Source organism: Taudactylus pleione, unplaced genomic scaffold (assembly GCF_031769625.1).
Source record: "Taudactylus pleione unplaced genomic scaffold, aTauple2 ptg000216l, whole genome shotgun sequence".
NCBI classification, from domain to species: Eukaryota; Metazoa; Chordata; class Amphibia; order Anura; family Myobatrachidae; genus Taudactylus; species Taudactylus pleione.
Genome location: NW_028284618.1, coordinates 11,164,939 through 11,184,724, shown reverse-complemented (window position 1 = coordinate 11,184,724; position 19,786 = coordinate 11,164,939). Strand labels below are relative to the sequence as shown.

The 19,786-nt window shown below is 46.2% G+C and overlaps 1 protein-coding gene across 1 annotated transcript in view; it reads left to right on the top strand.

Moving 5' to 3' along the window:
* LOC148517493 (uncharacterized) overlaps window positions 1–1,952 on the top strand; it is a 715,840-nt gene extending 713,888 nt beyond the window's left edge. The window contains exon 11 of the mRNA XM_088478666.1: window positions 1,750–1,952. Within this exon, the coding sequence (XP_088334792.1) occupies window positions 1,750–1,923 (174 nt within the window). The 3' untranslated portion in view covers window positions 1,924–1,952. The remainder of the gene's footprint in view (window positions 1–1,749) is intronic.
* The last annotated feature ends 17,834 nt before the right edge of the window (window positions 1,953–19,786 follow it).

Genomic DNA, 19,786 nt, shown 5'->3' with positions numbered 1-19,786 from the left:
TTAGTCACCTCTATTGTGGACCACAGGGCTGCCATCAGAAACTTTTGGGCCCGGTACTGACAAAATAGGGCCCCCTTCTGGGGGGATGGCAGGTGGGACTTCCGTGGATGCTGGGAGCTGTGTGGGTGTAGGTTGCCCATTGGCTGTATCCACCTCTGAATCACCCCCCTATATGCTATGCAGAAATCCCCCAACCCCTTCCCTTTTCGAAATCTTGACTTACTGTCCCTTAACTGATATTAGTTTTAAGCAGTGCCCCCTCTGCTCTCTTTCAGGGACAGGCAGCTGTGCATTTGTGTGTATATATATATATATATATATATATATATACACACACAACACATACACATATATATATATGTGTATCAGTAGTGGCCCCAGACACGCGCAAGTCGGTCCATCGCCCAGAGCACCATTGTATCTGGCGGGCGCAGGAAACGCCCACCCTCCCTCAAGGTGGTACAGTGTATAGGTAATCTCGGGGGGAGGGAGCGGAAGAGGGAAGGGCCGGTAACATAGGACGACACTGGGCACAGCAAAGACTAGCGCCGGCCCTGATATATATACATACATACATACATTAGGCAGCTGACCATGTACAACAAAACTAGAACTCAGTCAATTAAACTAAATAATTTCCCCACATGACAAAGGGGCTTCAGTGTGTCTCACTCTAGGCAGCCTCAAATCCATTTGTCAAGATCGTTTTTTCAAAGGGTCTGTCTTTGTGCAACAGCAAGTGACAGAGGTTACCTCTGTATGACTCACTTACTCAGGAGATACGGCCGGCGTCCTACTGCTTCTGTTGATTTTGCATTGCTCCGGCTCCTCTGCTCTTCTTCATGGGCACGTGCCACGCAGTCAGTGAGAAGAACGTACATTACACAGGGTGACATCATCATGTCACGTGCGTGTCATCGGCAGAAAGCCCATTCATTTGCGGAAGCGTGCAGGGGAGGCGGAGCTCAGTTTGGGAGGGGGCAGCTCCTAGTTACATTGCAGCTTCTACTTACCAAGTGCTCCCAGAAGGTCCTGAGTCTGACCGGGCGGGAGCAGGACACGGAGGTTAATTCAGTTAATTTTATGACTAGGTAATGGGTGGTCCGGTGCACTACCGGGCCCCATCCTTTCTGCCAAGTGTCCGGGCCCGGGACTACAGTCCCGGCAGTCCCCCCCTGATGGCGGCCCTGGTGGACCATATGTTAAAGTATTAAAAAGTGCACCATACTGTTTACCAGGGGTAGGCAACCTGTGGCACTCCAGCTTCTGTGGAACAACAAAACTGTAGCAGGGCATGCTGGGATGTGCAGTTCCACAGCAGCTGGAGTGTTACAGGTTGCCTACCCCTGCTGTATACAGTATTTCATATTTTCCGATGTTCCCTCAGGAGAATATAATCAATGAGCCAAAAGCCACTTGACAGGCTGACTACTTCAATAACTACTTATAAGTACAACTATTCAGCTCTAAAGTACATTGAGACGATTAGAGCCGCTGCCAGGGTATTTTTTTTATCTTATATTAGAATTAAATTACTGCTCAACAAATATTTTCTTGCTTACTTTTCTCACCCACTCCCCCCGCCCCCCTCATAAATTAGATATAATAGCTGGAGAGTGCTTTATCTGTGTTTCAATTTGCAAATGGATTTCAGTCAACCCTATTTTCCATCCGTTAAGAGCTTTGTGAGATTATCGTCACGGCAATACTGCAGTACACTAACCAGGTGTCCCTGTCTCTCCCCTACAGCTCTACCACAAGCTTCAGTGTGACGACTCTCCACTGCTGGAGCACATCGAGCAAGTACTCGGCGAGTTGGGTGGAGATGAAGTTCCCGGGGACTCAGATGCAGAAGATGCACCACTGGAGAGCATCCAAGATGACTTTGTGCAAAGTAGTGAGGATGAGGAGATGGAAGCCTGAATTCTATTTTTAAATAAATCTTTTGCTGATTGACAAACTATTCTTTTGAGTGTTCAGTCACTGAGTGGGATCTTTATTATTGATAATATATTTGAGTCTGTCATTCAGTATACAGCGGGTAAAATAAGTATTGAACACATCAACATTTTTCTCAGTAAATAGATTTGTAATGGGGCTATTGCAATGAAATATTCATCAAACGTCAGCAACAACCTATGCAATCCACACATGCAAAGAAATCAAACTATAGATGTCCATAAATTAAGTTATGTGTAATAATGGGAAATGACACAGGGAAGAAGTATTGAACACGCTTACTGAAATGTATTTAATAGCTCGTACAAAAGCCTTTGTTGGTAATGACAGCTTCAAGACGCCTCCTGTATGGAGAAACTAGTCGCATGCATTGCTCAGGTGTGATGTTGGCCCATTCTTCCACACATAGAGCTCTATTTATTAACATTATTTTTTACTAAAATAATGTGAAAAAGATTGTTTTCACACCCTTTTCACATTATTTTAGTATCACCTAAAGTTACTAAGGGGCAATTGGAGTAAAATTCGTAAAATTCTACTCCAACCCCTAAGTATCACTTATTTTTAGTAATCAGATCGCATTTCCCATAACTGTAATGGGAAATGTGATCTGACCAAAGTTACTAAAAATAAAATATGAAAAAATACCGGGGAAAGCCCTGTGATAATAACGCCACCTGGAGGTGGCGTTATCCAGGTTTTCCCCCCGGTTACCGGACTCCTGCTCCGCTCTAACGTGCAGAGCAGAGCGCGGAGCCGGCCCCAGTAATCAGCTGTGTGGTCTAAACAGACCGCACACTGATACACTGCAAAAAAAAAAACTTGCCTGAGTCCAGGAACCGGAGTTCGGAGCTCCGGTGATGTCCTCCCTCCGGTCAGCTAGTCTCCCATGCTGCACTGGGGCCCGGTCGTCATCTGACAGGGTCCCAGTGCAGTATGATGTCAGCTGACCGGAGCAACAGAGGGCATCACCAGAGGCCAGATAACTGCAGGTAAGTGTAAATAAGGGAGGGGGGTTGCAGGGGGGGGGAGCTTAAGGGGGGTCCGCAATCTCAGGGGGACGGGGCATAGCGACGGGCATGTGTGGGGCACTTGTCACAGTATTTTTTACGAAAATACCATGATAAGGCTCCGGAGGGGATTCGCAGGGACAGAGCTTTCTCGCAAGCTCTGTCCCTGTAGTAAATCCCTGTGATATTGCCTGAATTCGCAATGCGAATTCAGTCGGTAATATCACACTACAATCTGCATTATAAATGCGGATTGTAGTAAATAGAGCCCAAACAGTCTTCAAATCTTGAAGGTTCCGTGAGCCTCTTCTATGAACTCTGGCCCTCATTCAGAGCCGTACGCTCTGAGCAGAGCGCACGCTCTGAATGAGGGCCGCCCTCCATAAAAATGGAGCGTCCTCCTGGACGCTCGTATAGCTGTGGGTCACCACCCACAGCCTATACGAGCGTGCAGTTTGATGGCCGCGATGGTCGTGACCATCGCGACCATCGAAACTGCGAGCCGGAGCCTGCGGTTGAGGTTTTCAACCGCAAGGCCCGGAGTGATTTTGGCTCTATCAGAGCCAAAATCACTCCCACTGACATCACTAGTGATGTCAGTGGGCCGGCTTCTGATGGGAGGCGTTCCCTTGGGAACGCCCCCGTCAGGGAGGCACGCCCCCGGCACGCCCACCAAAGGGGTCGTGCTGTCAATCAACATCGACAGCACGCCCCCTTTGATCAGACACAACGAGCGAAGGACTTTCCTTCGCTCGTCGCGTCTGGCGCATGCGCACGACGGAGCTCCCTCCATTGTGCGCATGCTCAGTGCAGAACATCGACCCACTTGCGAGCGGACAGCCGCTTGCGAGTGGGTCTGAATCAGGGCCTCTGATCTTTAGTTCTTTCCATAGATTTTCAATTGGATTCAAGTCAGGTGATTGGCTGGGCCATTCTAGCAGCTTTATTTGTTCATAGGTCCAGTAAATAGCTACTTCACTGCTAATCCACTCATGTAGTATAATATAAGACATCTCTCCGTATTATATAGATATAATAGGTGAACCACAGTTAACTGGCATTCAGTCCACAGATAAAGAATGTATCGTATCTCACCACAGCAGTATCAATTGGTGTGTCCCGTGTTGATAGGTATTAAATCCATAAGGTGCGTACACACTACACACGCAGCGATTTTTTTTGGGACAACTGAACGATAATGATATCGTTATCGTTCAGTTGTCCAAAAAAAATTGTTCAGTTTCTGCCCCAAAACGATGAACGATAATGACCAATGCGCGCTGCCACTTGTAGTTGGTCGTTATCATTCATCGGCCTAACCTCCTGTCCAACCTGACGACATTGTCAGGTTGAACATGTTCAGCAATGAGGGAGGGTGGCCGGCACTGAACGATATTGTGCATGATATCGTTAACGATACTGAGCACACCCCTGCCGGGGACACACTGGACGATGTCACTCATGGAGCAAATCGTCCAGTGTCTATGAACCAATAGACAACCTGCCGGGACCAGCAATACAGTAAGGATCGGTGTGTCGCGGCACACGCTGCTGCTGGGTGCTGTACAAGGAGAGGGCAGGGAGACCGGTGAATTCGAAATGCCTCCCGTGGAAGATGGGAAGCCGCGGCGGCAGCTGCGTACGGACTCCGTATCCTCTACGCGTTTCTCTGCACTAGAGGGCGGCTTTCTCTTTTTTCATTGCTTGTCCTCAATCCAATATATTGGATTGAGGACGCAATTTAGCTGCTACTAAAGTGTTGCTGGGTGATCTCCATCTACATCCATTACAGTATATTCATATATATTTCTTATACTGCTGAGTTTTGCGGTAAATAGGGCTTCTCTCTGCTTGGTGCTAATCAAAGATCTGGTTACTGTGGAGAAGTTCATTACTTCCCCAGCGGTACCCCCGCTCCGTGGCTGAATCGCATCATCATACTTTAGTTTGATGAGTGCGATTTATTAAAGGACGGAAACCTCTGCTTTCTACTTCTCCTGTGTGTTCAGATTCGCCATCTCAGGATAGCATAATCTGAACACCGTCACAAAGTGGGCAGGGAACTTGCTCACCTCTATGTCTTCTGCTCGCATCTATGTCTTCTGCTCGCATGTGCCCAGCACCCGGTGCTGGCTCCGTCCCCTTGGTGTCCCAGCAGCCACTGCAGCCTCCCCTAAGCTCAGCCGCCAGCCCTGCCTTCGCCTCTCGGCTACTACCATGGACCGCAGCCGAAGACGGGATTGCCGGTCCCCTGGATACCAGATGGCATTGCTGGAAGGGTAAGTATACATGAATTGCTACTTAACAAAGCTATATATCGCATTGAACCGATGCGACATAGTGAAAAGTAACAATTCAGTTTTTGATTTTGATAAATGTTAATTGCTGACAAAATATATTAGTTTTTAGCCTCCTTTTGCAGGGGCTCTTGCTTCACCCAGCCATTCTTCAACCTCACACAGGGGGAGATATATCAAGCAGTGAAAACAGTAGAGAAGTTGCCCATAGCAACCAATCAGCTTGGAGGTAGCAGTTATCAAGTACATTCTATAAAGTGATAGGTAGAAGCTGATTGGGTGCTATGGGCAACTTCTCCACTTTTTTCACTGCTTGATACCATGCCCCCTCTATCACTGTCATTACCCAAATCACCTGCGTCATACTAAATACATTATAGTTAGAAGATGATCAGTTGCTCCAGTTGTCCTCTATAGAAGGTTTGATACATCTCCCCCCTATGAAAGTGACTTAAAAATATAGATCTATAAGATTAAACTTATAATCAAACCATTCAATTCAAATAGTGATGTGCACCAATCCTCGTGTTCATTCGTGGGGCTGCTCTGCTTGTAAACCCCCACTGTATCCAAGTATTAATTTCTAAGGGCTCTATTTATTAACATTATTTTTACTAAAATAAAGTGAAAAAGGGTGTTTTCACACCCTTTTCACATTATTTTAGTATCACCTATAGTTATTACAGGGCAATTGGAGTAGAATTCGTAAAATTCTACTCCAACCCCTAAGTGTCACTTATTTTTAGTAAGCAGATCGCATTTCCCATAATTGTAATGGGAAATGTGATCTGACCAAAGTTACTAAAAATAAAATATGAAAAAATACCGGGGAAAGCCCTGTGATAATAACGCCACCTGGAGGTGGCGTTATCCAGGTTTTCCCCCCGGTTACCGGACTCCTGCTCCGCTCTAACGTGCAGAGCAGAGCGCGGAGCCGGCCCCAGAATCAGCTGTGTGGTCTAAACAGACCGCACACTGATACACTGCAAAAAAAAAAAACTTGCCTGAGTCCAGGAACCGGAGTTCGGAGCTCCGGTGATGTCCTCCCTCCGGTCAGCTAGTCTCCCATGCTGCACTGGGGCCCGGTCGTCATCTGACAGGGTCCCAGTGCAGTATGATGTCAGCTGACCGGAGCAACAGAGGGCATCACCGGAGGCCAGATAACTGCAGGTAAGTGTAAATAAGGGAGGGGGGTTGCAGGGGGGGGAGCTTAAGGGGGGTCCGCAATCTCAGGGGGACGGGGCATAGCGACGGGCATGTGTGGGGCACTTGTCACAGTATTTTTTACGAAAATACCATGATAAGGCTCCGGAGGGGATTCGCAGGGACAGAGCTTTCTCGCAAGCTCTGTCCCTGTAGTAAATTCCTGTGATATTGCCTGAATTCGCAATGCGAATTCAGTCGGTAATATCACACTACAATCTGCATTATAAATGCGGATTGTAGTAAATAGAGCCCAAACAGTCTTCAAATCTTGAAGGTTCCGTGAGCCTCTTCTATGAACTCTGGCCCTCATTCAGAGCCGTACGCTCTGAGCAGAGCGCACGCTCTGAATGAGGGCCGCCCTCCATAAAAATGGAGCGTCCTCCTGGACGCTCGTATAGCTGTGGGTCACTACCCACAGCCTATACGAGCGTGCAGTTTGATGGCCGCGATGGTCGTGACCATCGAAACTGCGAGCCGGAGCCTGCGGTTGAGGTTTTCAACCGCAAGGCCCGGAGTGATTTTGGCTCTATCAGAGCCAAAATCACTCCCACTGACATCACTAGTGATGTCAGTGGGCCAGCTTCTGATGGGAGGCGTTCCCTTGAATCACCCCCCGTCAGGGAGGCACGCCCCCGGCACGCCCACCAAAGGGGTCGTGCTGTCAATCAACATCGACAGCACGCCCCCTTTGATCAGACACAACGAGCGAAGGACTTTCCTTCGCTCGTCGCGTCTGGCGCATGCGCATGACGGAGCTCCCTCCGTTGTGCGCATGCTCAGTGCAGAACATCGACCCACTTGCGAGCGGACAGCCGCTTGCGAGTGGGTCTGAATCAGGGCCTCTGATCTTTAGTTCTTTCCATAGATTTTCAATTGGATTCAAGTCAGGTGATTGGCTGGGCCATTCTAGCAGCTTTATTTGTTCATAGGTCCAGTAAATAGCTACTTCACTGCTAATCCACTCATGTAGTATAATATAAGACATCTCTCCGTATTATATAGATATAATAGGTGAACCACAGTTAACTGGCATTCAGTCCACAGATAAAGAATGTATCGTATCTCACCACAGCAGTATCAATTGGTGTGTCCCGTGTTGATAGGTATTAAATCCATAAGGTGCGTACACACTACACACGCAGCGATTTTTTTTGGGACAACTGAAAGATAATGATATCGTTATCGTTCAGTTGTCCCAAAAAATTGTTCAGTTTCTGCCCCAAAACGATGAACGATAATGACCAATGCGCGCTGCCACTTGTAGTTGGTCGTTATCATTCATCGGCCTAACCTCCTGTCCAACCTGACGACATTGTCAGGTTGAACATGTTCAGCAATGAGGGAGGGTGGCCGGCACTGAACGATATTGTGCATGATATCGTTAACGATACTGAGCACACCCCTGCCGGGGACACACTGGACGATGTCACTCATGGAGCAAATCGTCCAGTGTCTATGAACCAATAGACAACCTGCCGGGACCAGCAATACAGTAAGGATCGGTGTGTCGTGGCACACGCTGCTGCTGGGTGCTGTACAAGGAGAGGGCAGGGAGACCGGTGAATTCGAAATGCCTCCCGTGGAAGATGGGAAGCCGCGGCGGCAGCTGCGTACGGACTCCGTATCCTCTACGCGTTTCTCTGCACTAGAGGGCGGCTTTCTCTTTTTTCATTGCTTGTCCTCAATCCAATATATTGGATTGAGGACGCAATTTAGCTGCTACTAAAGTGTTACTGGGTGATCTCCATCTACATCCATTACAGTATATTCATATATATTTCTTATACTGCTGAGTTTTGCGGTAAATAGGGCCTCTCTCTGCTTGGTGCTAATCAAAGATCTGGTTACCGTGGAGAAGTTCATTACTTCCCCAGCGGCACCCCCGCTCCGTGGCTGAATCGCATCATCATACTTTAGTTTGATGAGTGCGATTTATTAAAGGACGGAAACCTCTGCTTTCTACTTCTCCTGTGTGTTCAGATTCGCCATCTCAGGATAGCATAATCTGAACACCGTCACAAAGTGGGCAGGGAACTTGCTCACCTCTATGTCTTCTGCTCGCATCTATGTCTTCTGCTCGCATGTGCCCAGCACCCGGTGCTGGCTCCGTCCCCTTGGTGTCCCAGCAGCCACTGCAGCCTCCCCTAAGCTCAGCCGCCAGCCCTGCCTTCGCCTCTCGGCTACTACCATGGACCGCAGCCGAAGACGGGATTGCCGGTCCCCTGGATACCAGATGGCATTGCTGGAAGGGTAAGTATACATGAATTGCTACTTAACAAAGCTATATATCGCATTGAACCGATGCGACATAATGAAAAGTAACAATTTAGTTTTTGATTTTGATAAATGTTAATTGCTGACAAAATATATTAGTTTTTAGCCTCCTTTTGCAGGGGCTCTTGCTTCACCCAGCCATTCTTCAACCTCACACAGGGGGAGATATATCAAGCAGTGAAAACAGTAGAGAAGTTGCCCATAGCAACCAATCAGCTTGGAGGTAGCAGTTATCAAGTACATTCTATAAAGTGATAGGTAGAAGCTGATTGGGTGCTATGGGCAACTTCTCCACTTTTTTCACTGCTTGATACCATGCCCCCTCTATCACTGTCATTACCCAAATCACCTGCGTCATACTAAATACATTATAGTTAGAAGATGATCAGTTGCTCCAGTTGTCCTCTATAGAAGGTTTGATACATCTCCCCCCTATGAAAGTGACTTAAAACTATAGATCTATAAGATTAAACTTATAATCAAACCATTCAATTCAAATAGTGATGTGCACCAATCCTCGTGTTCATTCGTGGGGCTGCTCTGCTTGTAAACCCCCACTGTATCCAAGTATTAATTTCTAAGGGCTCTATTTATTAACATTATTTTTACTAAAATAAAGTGAAAAAGGGTGTTTTCACACCCTTTTCACATTATTTTAGTATCACCTATAGTTATTACAGGGCAATTGGAGTAGAATTCGTAAAATTCTACTCCAACCCCTAAGTGTCACTTATTTTTAGTAAGCAGATCGCATTTCCCATAATTGTAATGGGAAATGTGATCCGACCAAAGTCACTAAATATAAATTGTAAAAAAATACCAGGAAAGCCCTGCGATAATAACGACACCTGGAGGTGGCATTATCCAGGGTCACCCCCGGTTACCAAAAAGGCAGAGCAGAGCTCGGAGCCGGCCCCAGTGATCAGCTGTGCGGTCTAAACAGACCGCAAGCTGATACACTGCAAAAAAAAATAGTAAAAAAAAAAATTCACTTACATGACTCCAGGGACCGGTGGTCGGGGCTCCGGTGATGATTCCCCTCTGGTCAGCTGGTTTCCCATGCTGCACTGCGGCCCGGTCATTAGGTGAACCGATGACTGCAGGTAAGTGCTTTTAAGAGGGGGGGGGGCGCGATCATGGGGGGCGGGGCTTAGTGTCAGGGACAGTGCTTAGCGCCGGGGCTAGCAGCGGTGGCCGGTCGGCGCATGCGCGGGGCACTAGTCATGGTATTTTTTTTCAAAAATATAGTGACTAGAGTGCGAAGGGGATTCGCAGGGACAGAGCTTTCTCGCAAGCTCTGTCCCTGCAAGGGATTTGTAGTAAATCCCTGTGATACTGTCTGAATTCGCAATGCGAATTCAGTCGATAATATCACACTGCAATCTGCATTACAAATGCGGATTGTAGTAAATAGAGCCCTAAAAGACAAATAAATAAAGAGTTCCTCCTAGTGCAATAAATTCATAATAAACACTAAAGTGACATAAAGTAACCACAAGTGCAGAGGTTCCCAAACGCGGTCCTCAAGGCTCCCCAACAGTTCAGGTTTTAGAGATAGCCATGGTTCAGCACAGGTGGTTAAATCAAATTACTGAGGTACTAATTAAGCCACCTGTGCTCCACCATGGATATCTCTAAAACCTAAACTGTTGGGGAGCCTTGAGGACCGCGTTTGGGAACCTCTGCATATAGTGCTTATATCAACCAGACTTCAGGATGATTATCAGATGATCAATTTTCTTCACTCCAAGGGGCATATGTATCAAAGCTTGATGTGAGATAAAATTGTGAAATATATATCACCAACCAATCAGCTCCAAACTATCATTTCTTAAACACAGCCTACAAAATGTAAGTTATAAGCTGATTGGTTGGTGATTATATATCTCACAATTTTATCTCACATCAAGCTTTGATACATATGCCCCAAATATGGGACCGATATCAACTCTCCTTACGTATGTTCCATTCCAAAAATAAAGAAGAGGAGGAATCAGAGCATAACATACGGCATAATATATTTATTAAACGAAGAGCAATTACATGTACAAATTTAAAAATACAATAGAGGCTTATTTGAGACCGATGATAAATTACGGTATTGATCAGCTGGAACCTCAGGAACTGTACAACTCAGTGCGTTTCATCAGTGGCAACAGCAGTAGTCTGGCACTCTTAAACCAGGGGTTCTCAAACTCAGTCCTCAGGACCCCACACAGGTCATATTTTCCAGGTTACCCAGCAGGAGCACAGGGGCATTCATTACTCACTGACACATTTTAAAAAGTTCCACAGGTGGAACTAATTATTTTACTGGTGATTCTGTGAGGAGACCAGAAAAACATGCACTGTTTGGGGTCCTGAGGACTGAGTTTGAGAACCTGTGCTCTAAACAAACACCCAGACATGCTCAGTGATGTGAGAATAATTGCCATTTCCATTGATAAAGAGTTTAGGGTGATGTGTCTTTATGGGACGCGGGATTCCAGAACTCAATGTCGGCGCCGGAATCCCGACCCCTGCCAGATTCCCGGTGCTGGCATCCCATCTGCCGGAATCCCGAAGGTAAGTAGCGGGGTTAGGGGGAGGTTTAAGGTTAGGCATGGGTGTGGGGGGGTGGGAGGGGTTAGGGTCACGCATTAAGGGGGGAGGGTTATGTTTAGGGTGTGGGTAAGGGGAGGTTAAGTTTAGGCACTAGGGGGAGAGGTTAGGCACTAGGGGGGGAGCTGAGGTTCAGGCCCCGTGGAGGGAGGGATAGGGAGAGAGTTAGGATACCGACCGGCAGGTGTCTGTATCCTAACCCTGTTGGGATTCTAACCGCCGGGATCCCGAGAGCCGGCATCCCATACCCAACCCATCTTTATGCTACATATTTTTAGAATGTGAAATACTTTATTGGCCACTTGCCTGGAGTGGTTGCATGAGATACGACCATGCCATACTGGGCTTTACCCAACATGGCTGCATTTCACTCAGATGTCATATGATAGAAAAGACACCTGCTGGGAACAGCTCCTGCTATTGAAACGTCGGAATAAACAAGGTGCCGCCTTCAATCAATTTCTACATGTTTGGAATAAGTTTCTTCTAAAGTAAGCAAGTTTGCTAATACAGGTTGAGTCTCCCATATCCAAATATTCCAAAATACGGAATATTCCGAAATACGGAATATTTTTAGTATGACTGAGAAAGTGAAACCTTTGCTTTTTGATGGTTCAATGTACACAAACTTTGTCTCAAGCACAAATTATTTAAAATATTGTATAAAATAACCTTCAGGCTGTGTGTATAAGGTGTATATGAAACATAAATGAATTTCATGTATGTACACAAACTTTTTTTGATGCACAAAATGATTACAAATATAGTAGAAAATGACCTGCAGGCTGTGTGTATAAGGTGTATATAAATCATAAATGCATTCTGTTCTTAGAATAGGGTCCTATTCCCAATATATTTCATTATTTTATGCAAATATTCCAAAATCCAAAATACCCCTGGTCCCAAGCATTTTGGATATGGGAGACTCAACCTGTATACATCTGAGTGAGTGCCTGGCTCAGGGCTGTAACTAGGGGTGTGTGCATGGTTGCACTTACCGGTGCTGCCGGCCCTTTTGCACAACGCCAAAGTAACGCACACTCAGGGGTTTGGGGTTTGTGCTCTGTTACAGCCCTGGGCCTTGCTAAAATATATATATATATATATATATATATTTTTTTTTTTTTTATTTGGTCTGTTTGTTTGTTTGTCTGTCCGGTTATGCATTCAGACACAATTGCACCGATTGGGATGAAACCAACACAAGGTGGTCCAGTTGGATCCTAGTCAGGTTTTAGGGGGATTAGGGTTCCGGTCGGACCTCCCGTTGGTGTACGCTGGGCAGAACTTTGACCTGGGAGCCTGTTCTGGGCCTTCCACTGGATGGATTTGGAGGAAAACTTCACAGAGGGATGGCAATTGATCTGGGATGCCTAATTTAATAACTTGAAGATTTAAACCCGGGCAACACCATGCACTTCATCCACTACAATGATGTATATAATTTTTAAAAGAAAATTGTATGACTATTTTATTCCGAAAAATGTCCCCAAGATGGTCCATTTTTTTTTTAAATCAATTGCGTAAACATTAACTACTTAAACTTAATTCAGTATCATTTTATTAGCAAATCAGCATATTTGTAAATAAATATACTGAATCATGTTTAATTAGCTATTTTGATAATAAAAAACTATCAACAATTTTAGGAACATTTTTAGTAAAAATATTAGTCCTTTAAGAGGTATCACTAGTGATAATTATGTTTTAAACTCGCTGCTTGTTTAAAAGATGTGTTGGAGGCCTTCATCCTGCCTCCCTCACAAAAGTATCACTTTCGAAAAGCAGGGCTAAAATTATGTGAAAAAGCGTCATTTAGCCCCGCCCTCTCTCCATGGACCCGCGAATTGCAACACTGTGGGCCCTCCCCGGAACTCCCCCCGAAGTAGAAGCCCGGAGAGGAGATGAAAAAAGTAGGTACTTATACACATACATTGATTAAGTGAAGAGAACATAGCAGTATCAAATTATGTTTGCAAGCAGTACAGTCAGAGATGTTCACATCATAGGAACTGAGGCAGAGGCGCAGAGCCGACCCTAGGCATAGGCATTCTAAGCAAATGCCTAGGGCATCTGGTATATCTAGGGGCATTCCACGTCTCTGCAGCTCCCCGCCGCCGCGGGCAGCGCAGCTCTGCGGTCAGGTGGGAGCCTGGTCAGAATGAGCTTCTGCACAGTAGATCTGCAAATATATCTGTCACTTTAAGATTGGTGGTGGGATTATTAGCTAGGGGGCACCAGCCAAAATTTTGCCTATTGCACCAAATTGGCTAGGGCCAGATCTGCAGAGGTGGGAGCAAATATGATGTACATTCGCCCATCTGCAGAATACGAGATACGATCTCATCTGTGTGTGCAGCATATTGGCTTGGTGTGCTTCAAGTCACCATCATCAGCACTGATGTGCGCTAATACCTTCCATACACTGCAAAAGATACGCCTCCTAAAAAGTAATCGTTCCCTTACACCCATCTCTGCATAGGATGTATCTGTGTGAATATGCCCTCTCTGAACTTCACCTTAGAATGCCGTCACAATCCACTTCCGCTTCGTCAGCCAGAAGTGTAACGGAATGAGACTGCATCACCTGTACTTGCAAGCGCTAGATTGAAGCACGCCCATCACTTCTACAGCTTCGCTCCAGGGTACATTGCCGGGATCAGTGTGGGCTCGGGCTGCCTATGGGGTGAGTGGACGCAGAGCTGTAACTAGACTTTTTGGTGCCCTGTGCCAGAAAGAGCATTGGCGCCCCCTCATTTTCCAAGGGACATAATGCACCCAAAAAGGGCCATGGCTTCATGGGGAAGGGCCAGGGAAGAGATAGGAGAGGCCAGGAGATGCTGGGGATGAAATAAGAGGAATCTACAAGCAAGTATGATAATAAACAGAAATTTGACAGGCCCAAACAGCGCCCCCTGACCTGTGGTGCCCTGTGCGATGGCACCGGCCGTACTACCCTAGCTACGGCCCTGAGCGGGCGCACTCACTGTTTTTTTTCCACCACCACCGTGTATTCGATCGATAATAACCTTGTTTTTGTAATTATTATTATTTGGCATTTTATTCAAAAATTTCAATGGTTTTATTTAAACTTACAATCTGGTTGTATTTATACTCTCAATCTGTTTGACCTGTGTTTGTTTTGTGCATCTTCATATAACTATGCACTATGCAGCTGTAAAATCAATATCTGTGCCAGCCTGTTTGATTGAAGGGCATTTAAAAAAAAACAAAAAAAACCATAGCCGCATTTTGCAGTGTCCCTTGTACTTAGTAGCAATACACGATGTACGCTTGAAAAGAGAACGATGTAATGTCCTAGATGAAGAGGTGATTCATAATGAAATGAATGCTGTTAAAAATGTCTCATATTGTGTAGAAAAATTGGAGATGTATTATCCAGAACTATAGAAGCACATTTCCCCATAATGAGTAAGAAGGTCTCCGCACTGAAAAACACTTTTATTATTTCCTGCTACCAGACGCCTGGATGTTTTTAAATTTAAATATTCAAATCATTTTAAAGAGAGCTTGTTTCCTAAATACATTTATTTACTGTAAAAACAAAATCTCTTCGTTCAACCATTTCTATACCATCAACTGCTACATAATAAGTTGCGTGATACCGTGGCTTGTTGGGTGGTGCCCTGTCTTTTGTTAAGCACAAAGAATAATTCTCGACAGCAGTTCATCAACAGCCGTTAATGGAGTAAAGGCTTTATAGTGAACTTTAGGAACTCTGGTGCTGGGTATTGATGGTCTTTGATGATTAGACCCTGACCGAGGCACAGCACAATCAAAAGAAATATTCTGTGGTCATGGTAAATATTTTATTTCTTGATATACAGTAGCACTTTGGCCATTCACATTAGCCCCCTGCCCACTGGAGCCTACAATGTATTCCCATATTATCTCCACATCCTGCCCACCTGAAACCACGGGAGTAACCCATGCAAGCACGGGGAGAATGTACAAACTCCACAGGCTCCTGGATGGGTAGTACCTCAGTGCTGCAAGAGATTAATGCTAACCATTACATTCATTGTGTTGTCCACTAGAAAAGTGGCACAACGCATGTACAAGAATATTGTAGCAGCCTTGGGTTAATTGGTTCCTTTGTTAGCACTGGGTTGCAAGTGAATGTATTCTGCACCTTGATGGCTTCCCCAGTTATCCCCAGACTTAAATCCCCAGCCCCACAGGACGACTAATGTGCCCAGGAGTGTCATAACACTTTTAGGTTGGGGGGGCAAGATAGAATTTAGGTTCTCACCCTTACCCTCCCATCCACTTTTCCAATTTACCTAGTCCTGGGTCTTCTGTTGCGGAGGTGGTACCACGGGGTGAGAGAGGAAGGAGCCTGACGCCATGGAAGATGAGGGTGGGGCCACCAGGGAGCAGTAGGCGGTACCACTAGGGAGCAGGAGGCAGGGCCTGTGCATTATAGGAATAGGCTGCACGGCCCCTGCACTGCACTAAGGAGGTGTGATGTGTGGTCTTTTATCTTAAAAGACCACAAATTACATCTCCTACTCCATGCAGTGCAGGGGCCATGCACCCTTTTCCCATAAAGCACAGCACCTGACCATCCACAGCCGCCACTCTGCCGACTGGCGCCTCTCAAATCTTTGGAGGGAGAGAGCCGCCTCATTGCCCCCGTTCCGACGCCCATGACTGTGCCCCCTCTGATGACTGGATGGCTATTGGGCATTCCAGCTAATCATTTGGAGATCTCCAAGGTTGTGCCAACAAACTCCACTATCACTTTTCATTTCAGCTGTATTAATATAGGTCTTTAATTATGCTTCTTCCTTACTGTAACCACACACACACACGTCTCCCACCAACAGCTACGATTACCTACCTGTTGCAATACTTTATGTACTGTATCAAGTGTTGCCCGACACCTCTTAGATTGTAACCTCATTCGGGCAGGGCCTTCTTTAACTACAGTTTCATGCCACTGTATGCTTGCACTGTGCAATAAGATGTCATATGTGTTACTACGGGGTGAACGAAGGGAATATGTTACAACAAGGGAAAGGGAGGTGAATGCGTTACTACACGGGTGAGCAGGTGTAATTTCTTACTACAGGGGTGAGGGAGGGGATTAAGTTACTACAGGAGTTAGCGGGAGTAATGTGTTACTACAGAGGTGAGGCAGGGGTTTGTGTTACTCCAGAGGTGAGGGTGGGGAATAAGTTACTACAGGTGTGAGTGAGTGTAATACACCTTTCACACTGCCAACCCGGGTCCCACCCTGGATTTTGTACACGGGTCCATCCTGAATGCGACCCGTGTAAAACCCCTTTCAGACTAGCGGCCCAACGCGGCTTATTGCCGTGTCGATGACATCACCGTCACCATGTGCTGAGCTGACGCTTGGAGATGAGATTATCTCCAAGCCCTAGCTCTTCCTACGCTGTGAACAGGACCCAGGTCGCATTGACCCGGGTAACCCGTTGACACTGCACTGTGAGACGGGTTGAACCTGTGTTCAACTCTGCTTGTTACCCAATTGAAAGAATGCCGTGTCGCTCAATCCGGGTTATTTCAACTACTTTATTGCACAATAACCAGGGTTGCTGTGTGTCACGTGCAATAACCTGGGTTATTACTGGCAGTGTGAAAGGGGTATAATGTGTTACTACATATGTGAGGGAGAGATTGTATTTCTACACAGGTCAGGGAGGGGAATGTCGAATGTGTTACAACACGGGCAAAGGAAGCAAAAGGTGTTACTACAGAGGTGATGGATTGGAATGTGTTAGTACACAGGTGAGGGAGGGTAATGTCTTACTATAGCAGTGATGCATTACTATAGAGGTGAAGGATTAATGTGTTATTGGAGGGATGAGATGGAAACCGTAAATACCGATGTCTACCCGGGTGAAACAGGTTCATCAGCTAGTAGTGTATATTATCAACACTGTAATATAAAGCTTATAATAATTCCAGAGGGAAAATTTAGAACATGCTTACCAACCTCCTACGTCATACTTATTTCCTAAACAATACCCCTCTTACAGTCCTTCACATCATCCTTGGCCACCTGAAATCTGTACTGTCCTATATAAATCCCCTTTAGATTGTAAGCTCTCACGAGCAAGGCCCTCATCCTTCATGTTCATTTCCTTCCCTCACTTATACCATCATTTCCTTCCCAATGCCAACAGTGGCACCAAACCTTTGGGTGACGCCGTCCCGCTTGTGATTTGGGTTTTATGACTGCGGATGCCGCGATGTGTATATAAACCCTGTCCATGTTCTGCTATGTTTTGTACAGTAAGTCACAATTTTTTTTTTTGTGTGTTCATACTGTTCTTGCTTACGTTTGTTGTAAGGCGCTGCGGATCCCTTGCGGAGCCATATAAATATAGTATAATAGTAATAAAATCAGGATTGTTGGTGCCTATGATATAGTGCTGAAAGTCAAACATGCAGAAAACTTTGTGTGTACAGGGGACATTACTGCAGATGTAGAGAAATACGTTAATGTACTTGGTGCAGAATGTTTTCATCAGCATTTATAGAAATACTGAATATACAGTATATGGCATGGAACATAAATCCTACTTTCTAACAGGGTGTCTTTTCATTTTAAGTAAAATAACCAGGTTGGTAATACAGTACTTTGGAGCTGGTAAAGTCAGCGGATTACAGAGCGCTGCTTTTCTGGTGTCTGTGACTTTGAGGTAAGTTAGAAAGTATGTGTAGTTGTGTTCGGAGGTTAAGGTCAGTGTAATTCCATTGCTGGAGCGGCAAGTCTGTGCAGACAGCAGCGGAGTCACAGAATTTAGAGGCCGTTTCTCCTGACCTGTGAGGTTACTGAGTAATTCTCCTAAACCTAAGGGATCTGGGAAATTACATTGCTGAGCGCGTACAGGAAACTTCATAGATGGCAGGGCATCAGCAAATACAGGAAAACAGACAGGACTTTTCTTTTTTTCAAAGGGAAAATAATATGAGATATGGTAAGAACTTACCCTTGTTATCTCTATTTCTACGAAGTCCATAGGGTTCCACAGGATACCTTGGGGTATAGGTGTGACGTCAGTCGCAGGGCACCAAAGAGTTAAGCTTTCAGCCTCCCAGGATGCACTAGGTCCCCCTCCTATACCCCGCCCCCGGGCCAAGGCACCTCAGTTAGTTACCAAGCCATAGGCCGGAGGAGGAGAAGGAAGAGAGAGAACAAAGATCTGGACACATACAAGAATCACATTCTCACCAGAGGGAGACGGAAAACCGGTGACCAGAGCAAAGCCCATCTGCAGCACAGGTGCGACAGGGCGGGAGTCCTGTGGAACCCTATGGACTTCGTAGAAATAGAGATAACAAGGGTAAGTTCTTACCATATCTCATATTTTCTACTTCAGGGTCCATAGGGTATCCACAGGATACCTTGGGGATGTCCCAAAGCAGTATCCTTTAAGGGTGGGGACGCTCCTGTGCAGAAAGGAGAATCCGCCGCCCGAAGGAAGCATCCTGAGAGGCGAAGGTGTCAAACCTGTAATACCTCACGAAGGTATGGACAGAAGACCACGTAGCAGCCTTGCAGATCTGAACTGCCGAGGCACCACGTCGAGCTGCCCACGAAGGACCCACAGACCTAGTGGAATGAGCCTTCAGAGAAGGAGGGACCGGTAGGCCTTCATGAAGATAAGCTTCAGAAATAGCCATACGGATCCAGGCTGCCAAAGTTTGCTTTGAAGCAGGCCAACCCTTTTTACAGAAGCCATAGAGGACAACAAAGCGTCCGACTTCCTAAACAAAGAAGTGCGGTCAACATAAGTCCTTAAGGCCCGCACAACATCCAAAGAGGCCTCACCCACGGAAAGACCCGGTGAGTTAAAGGCCGGAACAACTATTTCCTCGTTAACATGAAACTGGGAAACAACTTTGGGAAGAAACTCGGGCCGAGTGCGGAGCACTGCCCTGTTCCCATGAAAAACCAAGAAAGGGGGTCTACAAGAAAGAGCCCCTAACTCAGAAACACGTCTGGCTGAAGCAACGGCCAGAAGGAAAACAGTCTTAGCTGTTAGCCATTTAATATCCACTGAGCCCAGTGGTTCAAACGGCGGTCCTTGGAGAGCCCTCAGGACCACAGCCAAATCCCAAGGCGCCACAGGTGGAACAAAGGGCGGCTGAATACGGAGAACACCTTGCATAAAGGTGCGCACATCCGGGATTGTAGCAATCCTACGGTGAAACCAGACAGATAGGGCCGAAACCTGTACCTTCAAAGAAGCAAGGCGAAGCCCATGATCTAGTCCCGCTTGCAGGAAGGCGAGAATCCGAGACAGACGAAACTCCCGCGGTGCATAACCTCTCGGTCGACACCACTGGAAGAACGTATGCCACACGCGATGGTATATCCTCGCGGAAGACGGTTTCCGAGCTCGTAACATGGTACGCACCACAGAGCTGGAAAACCCCCAG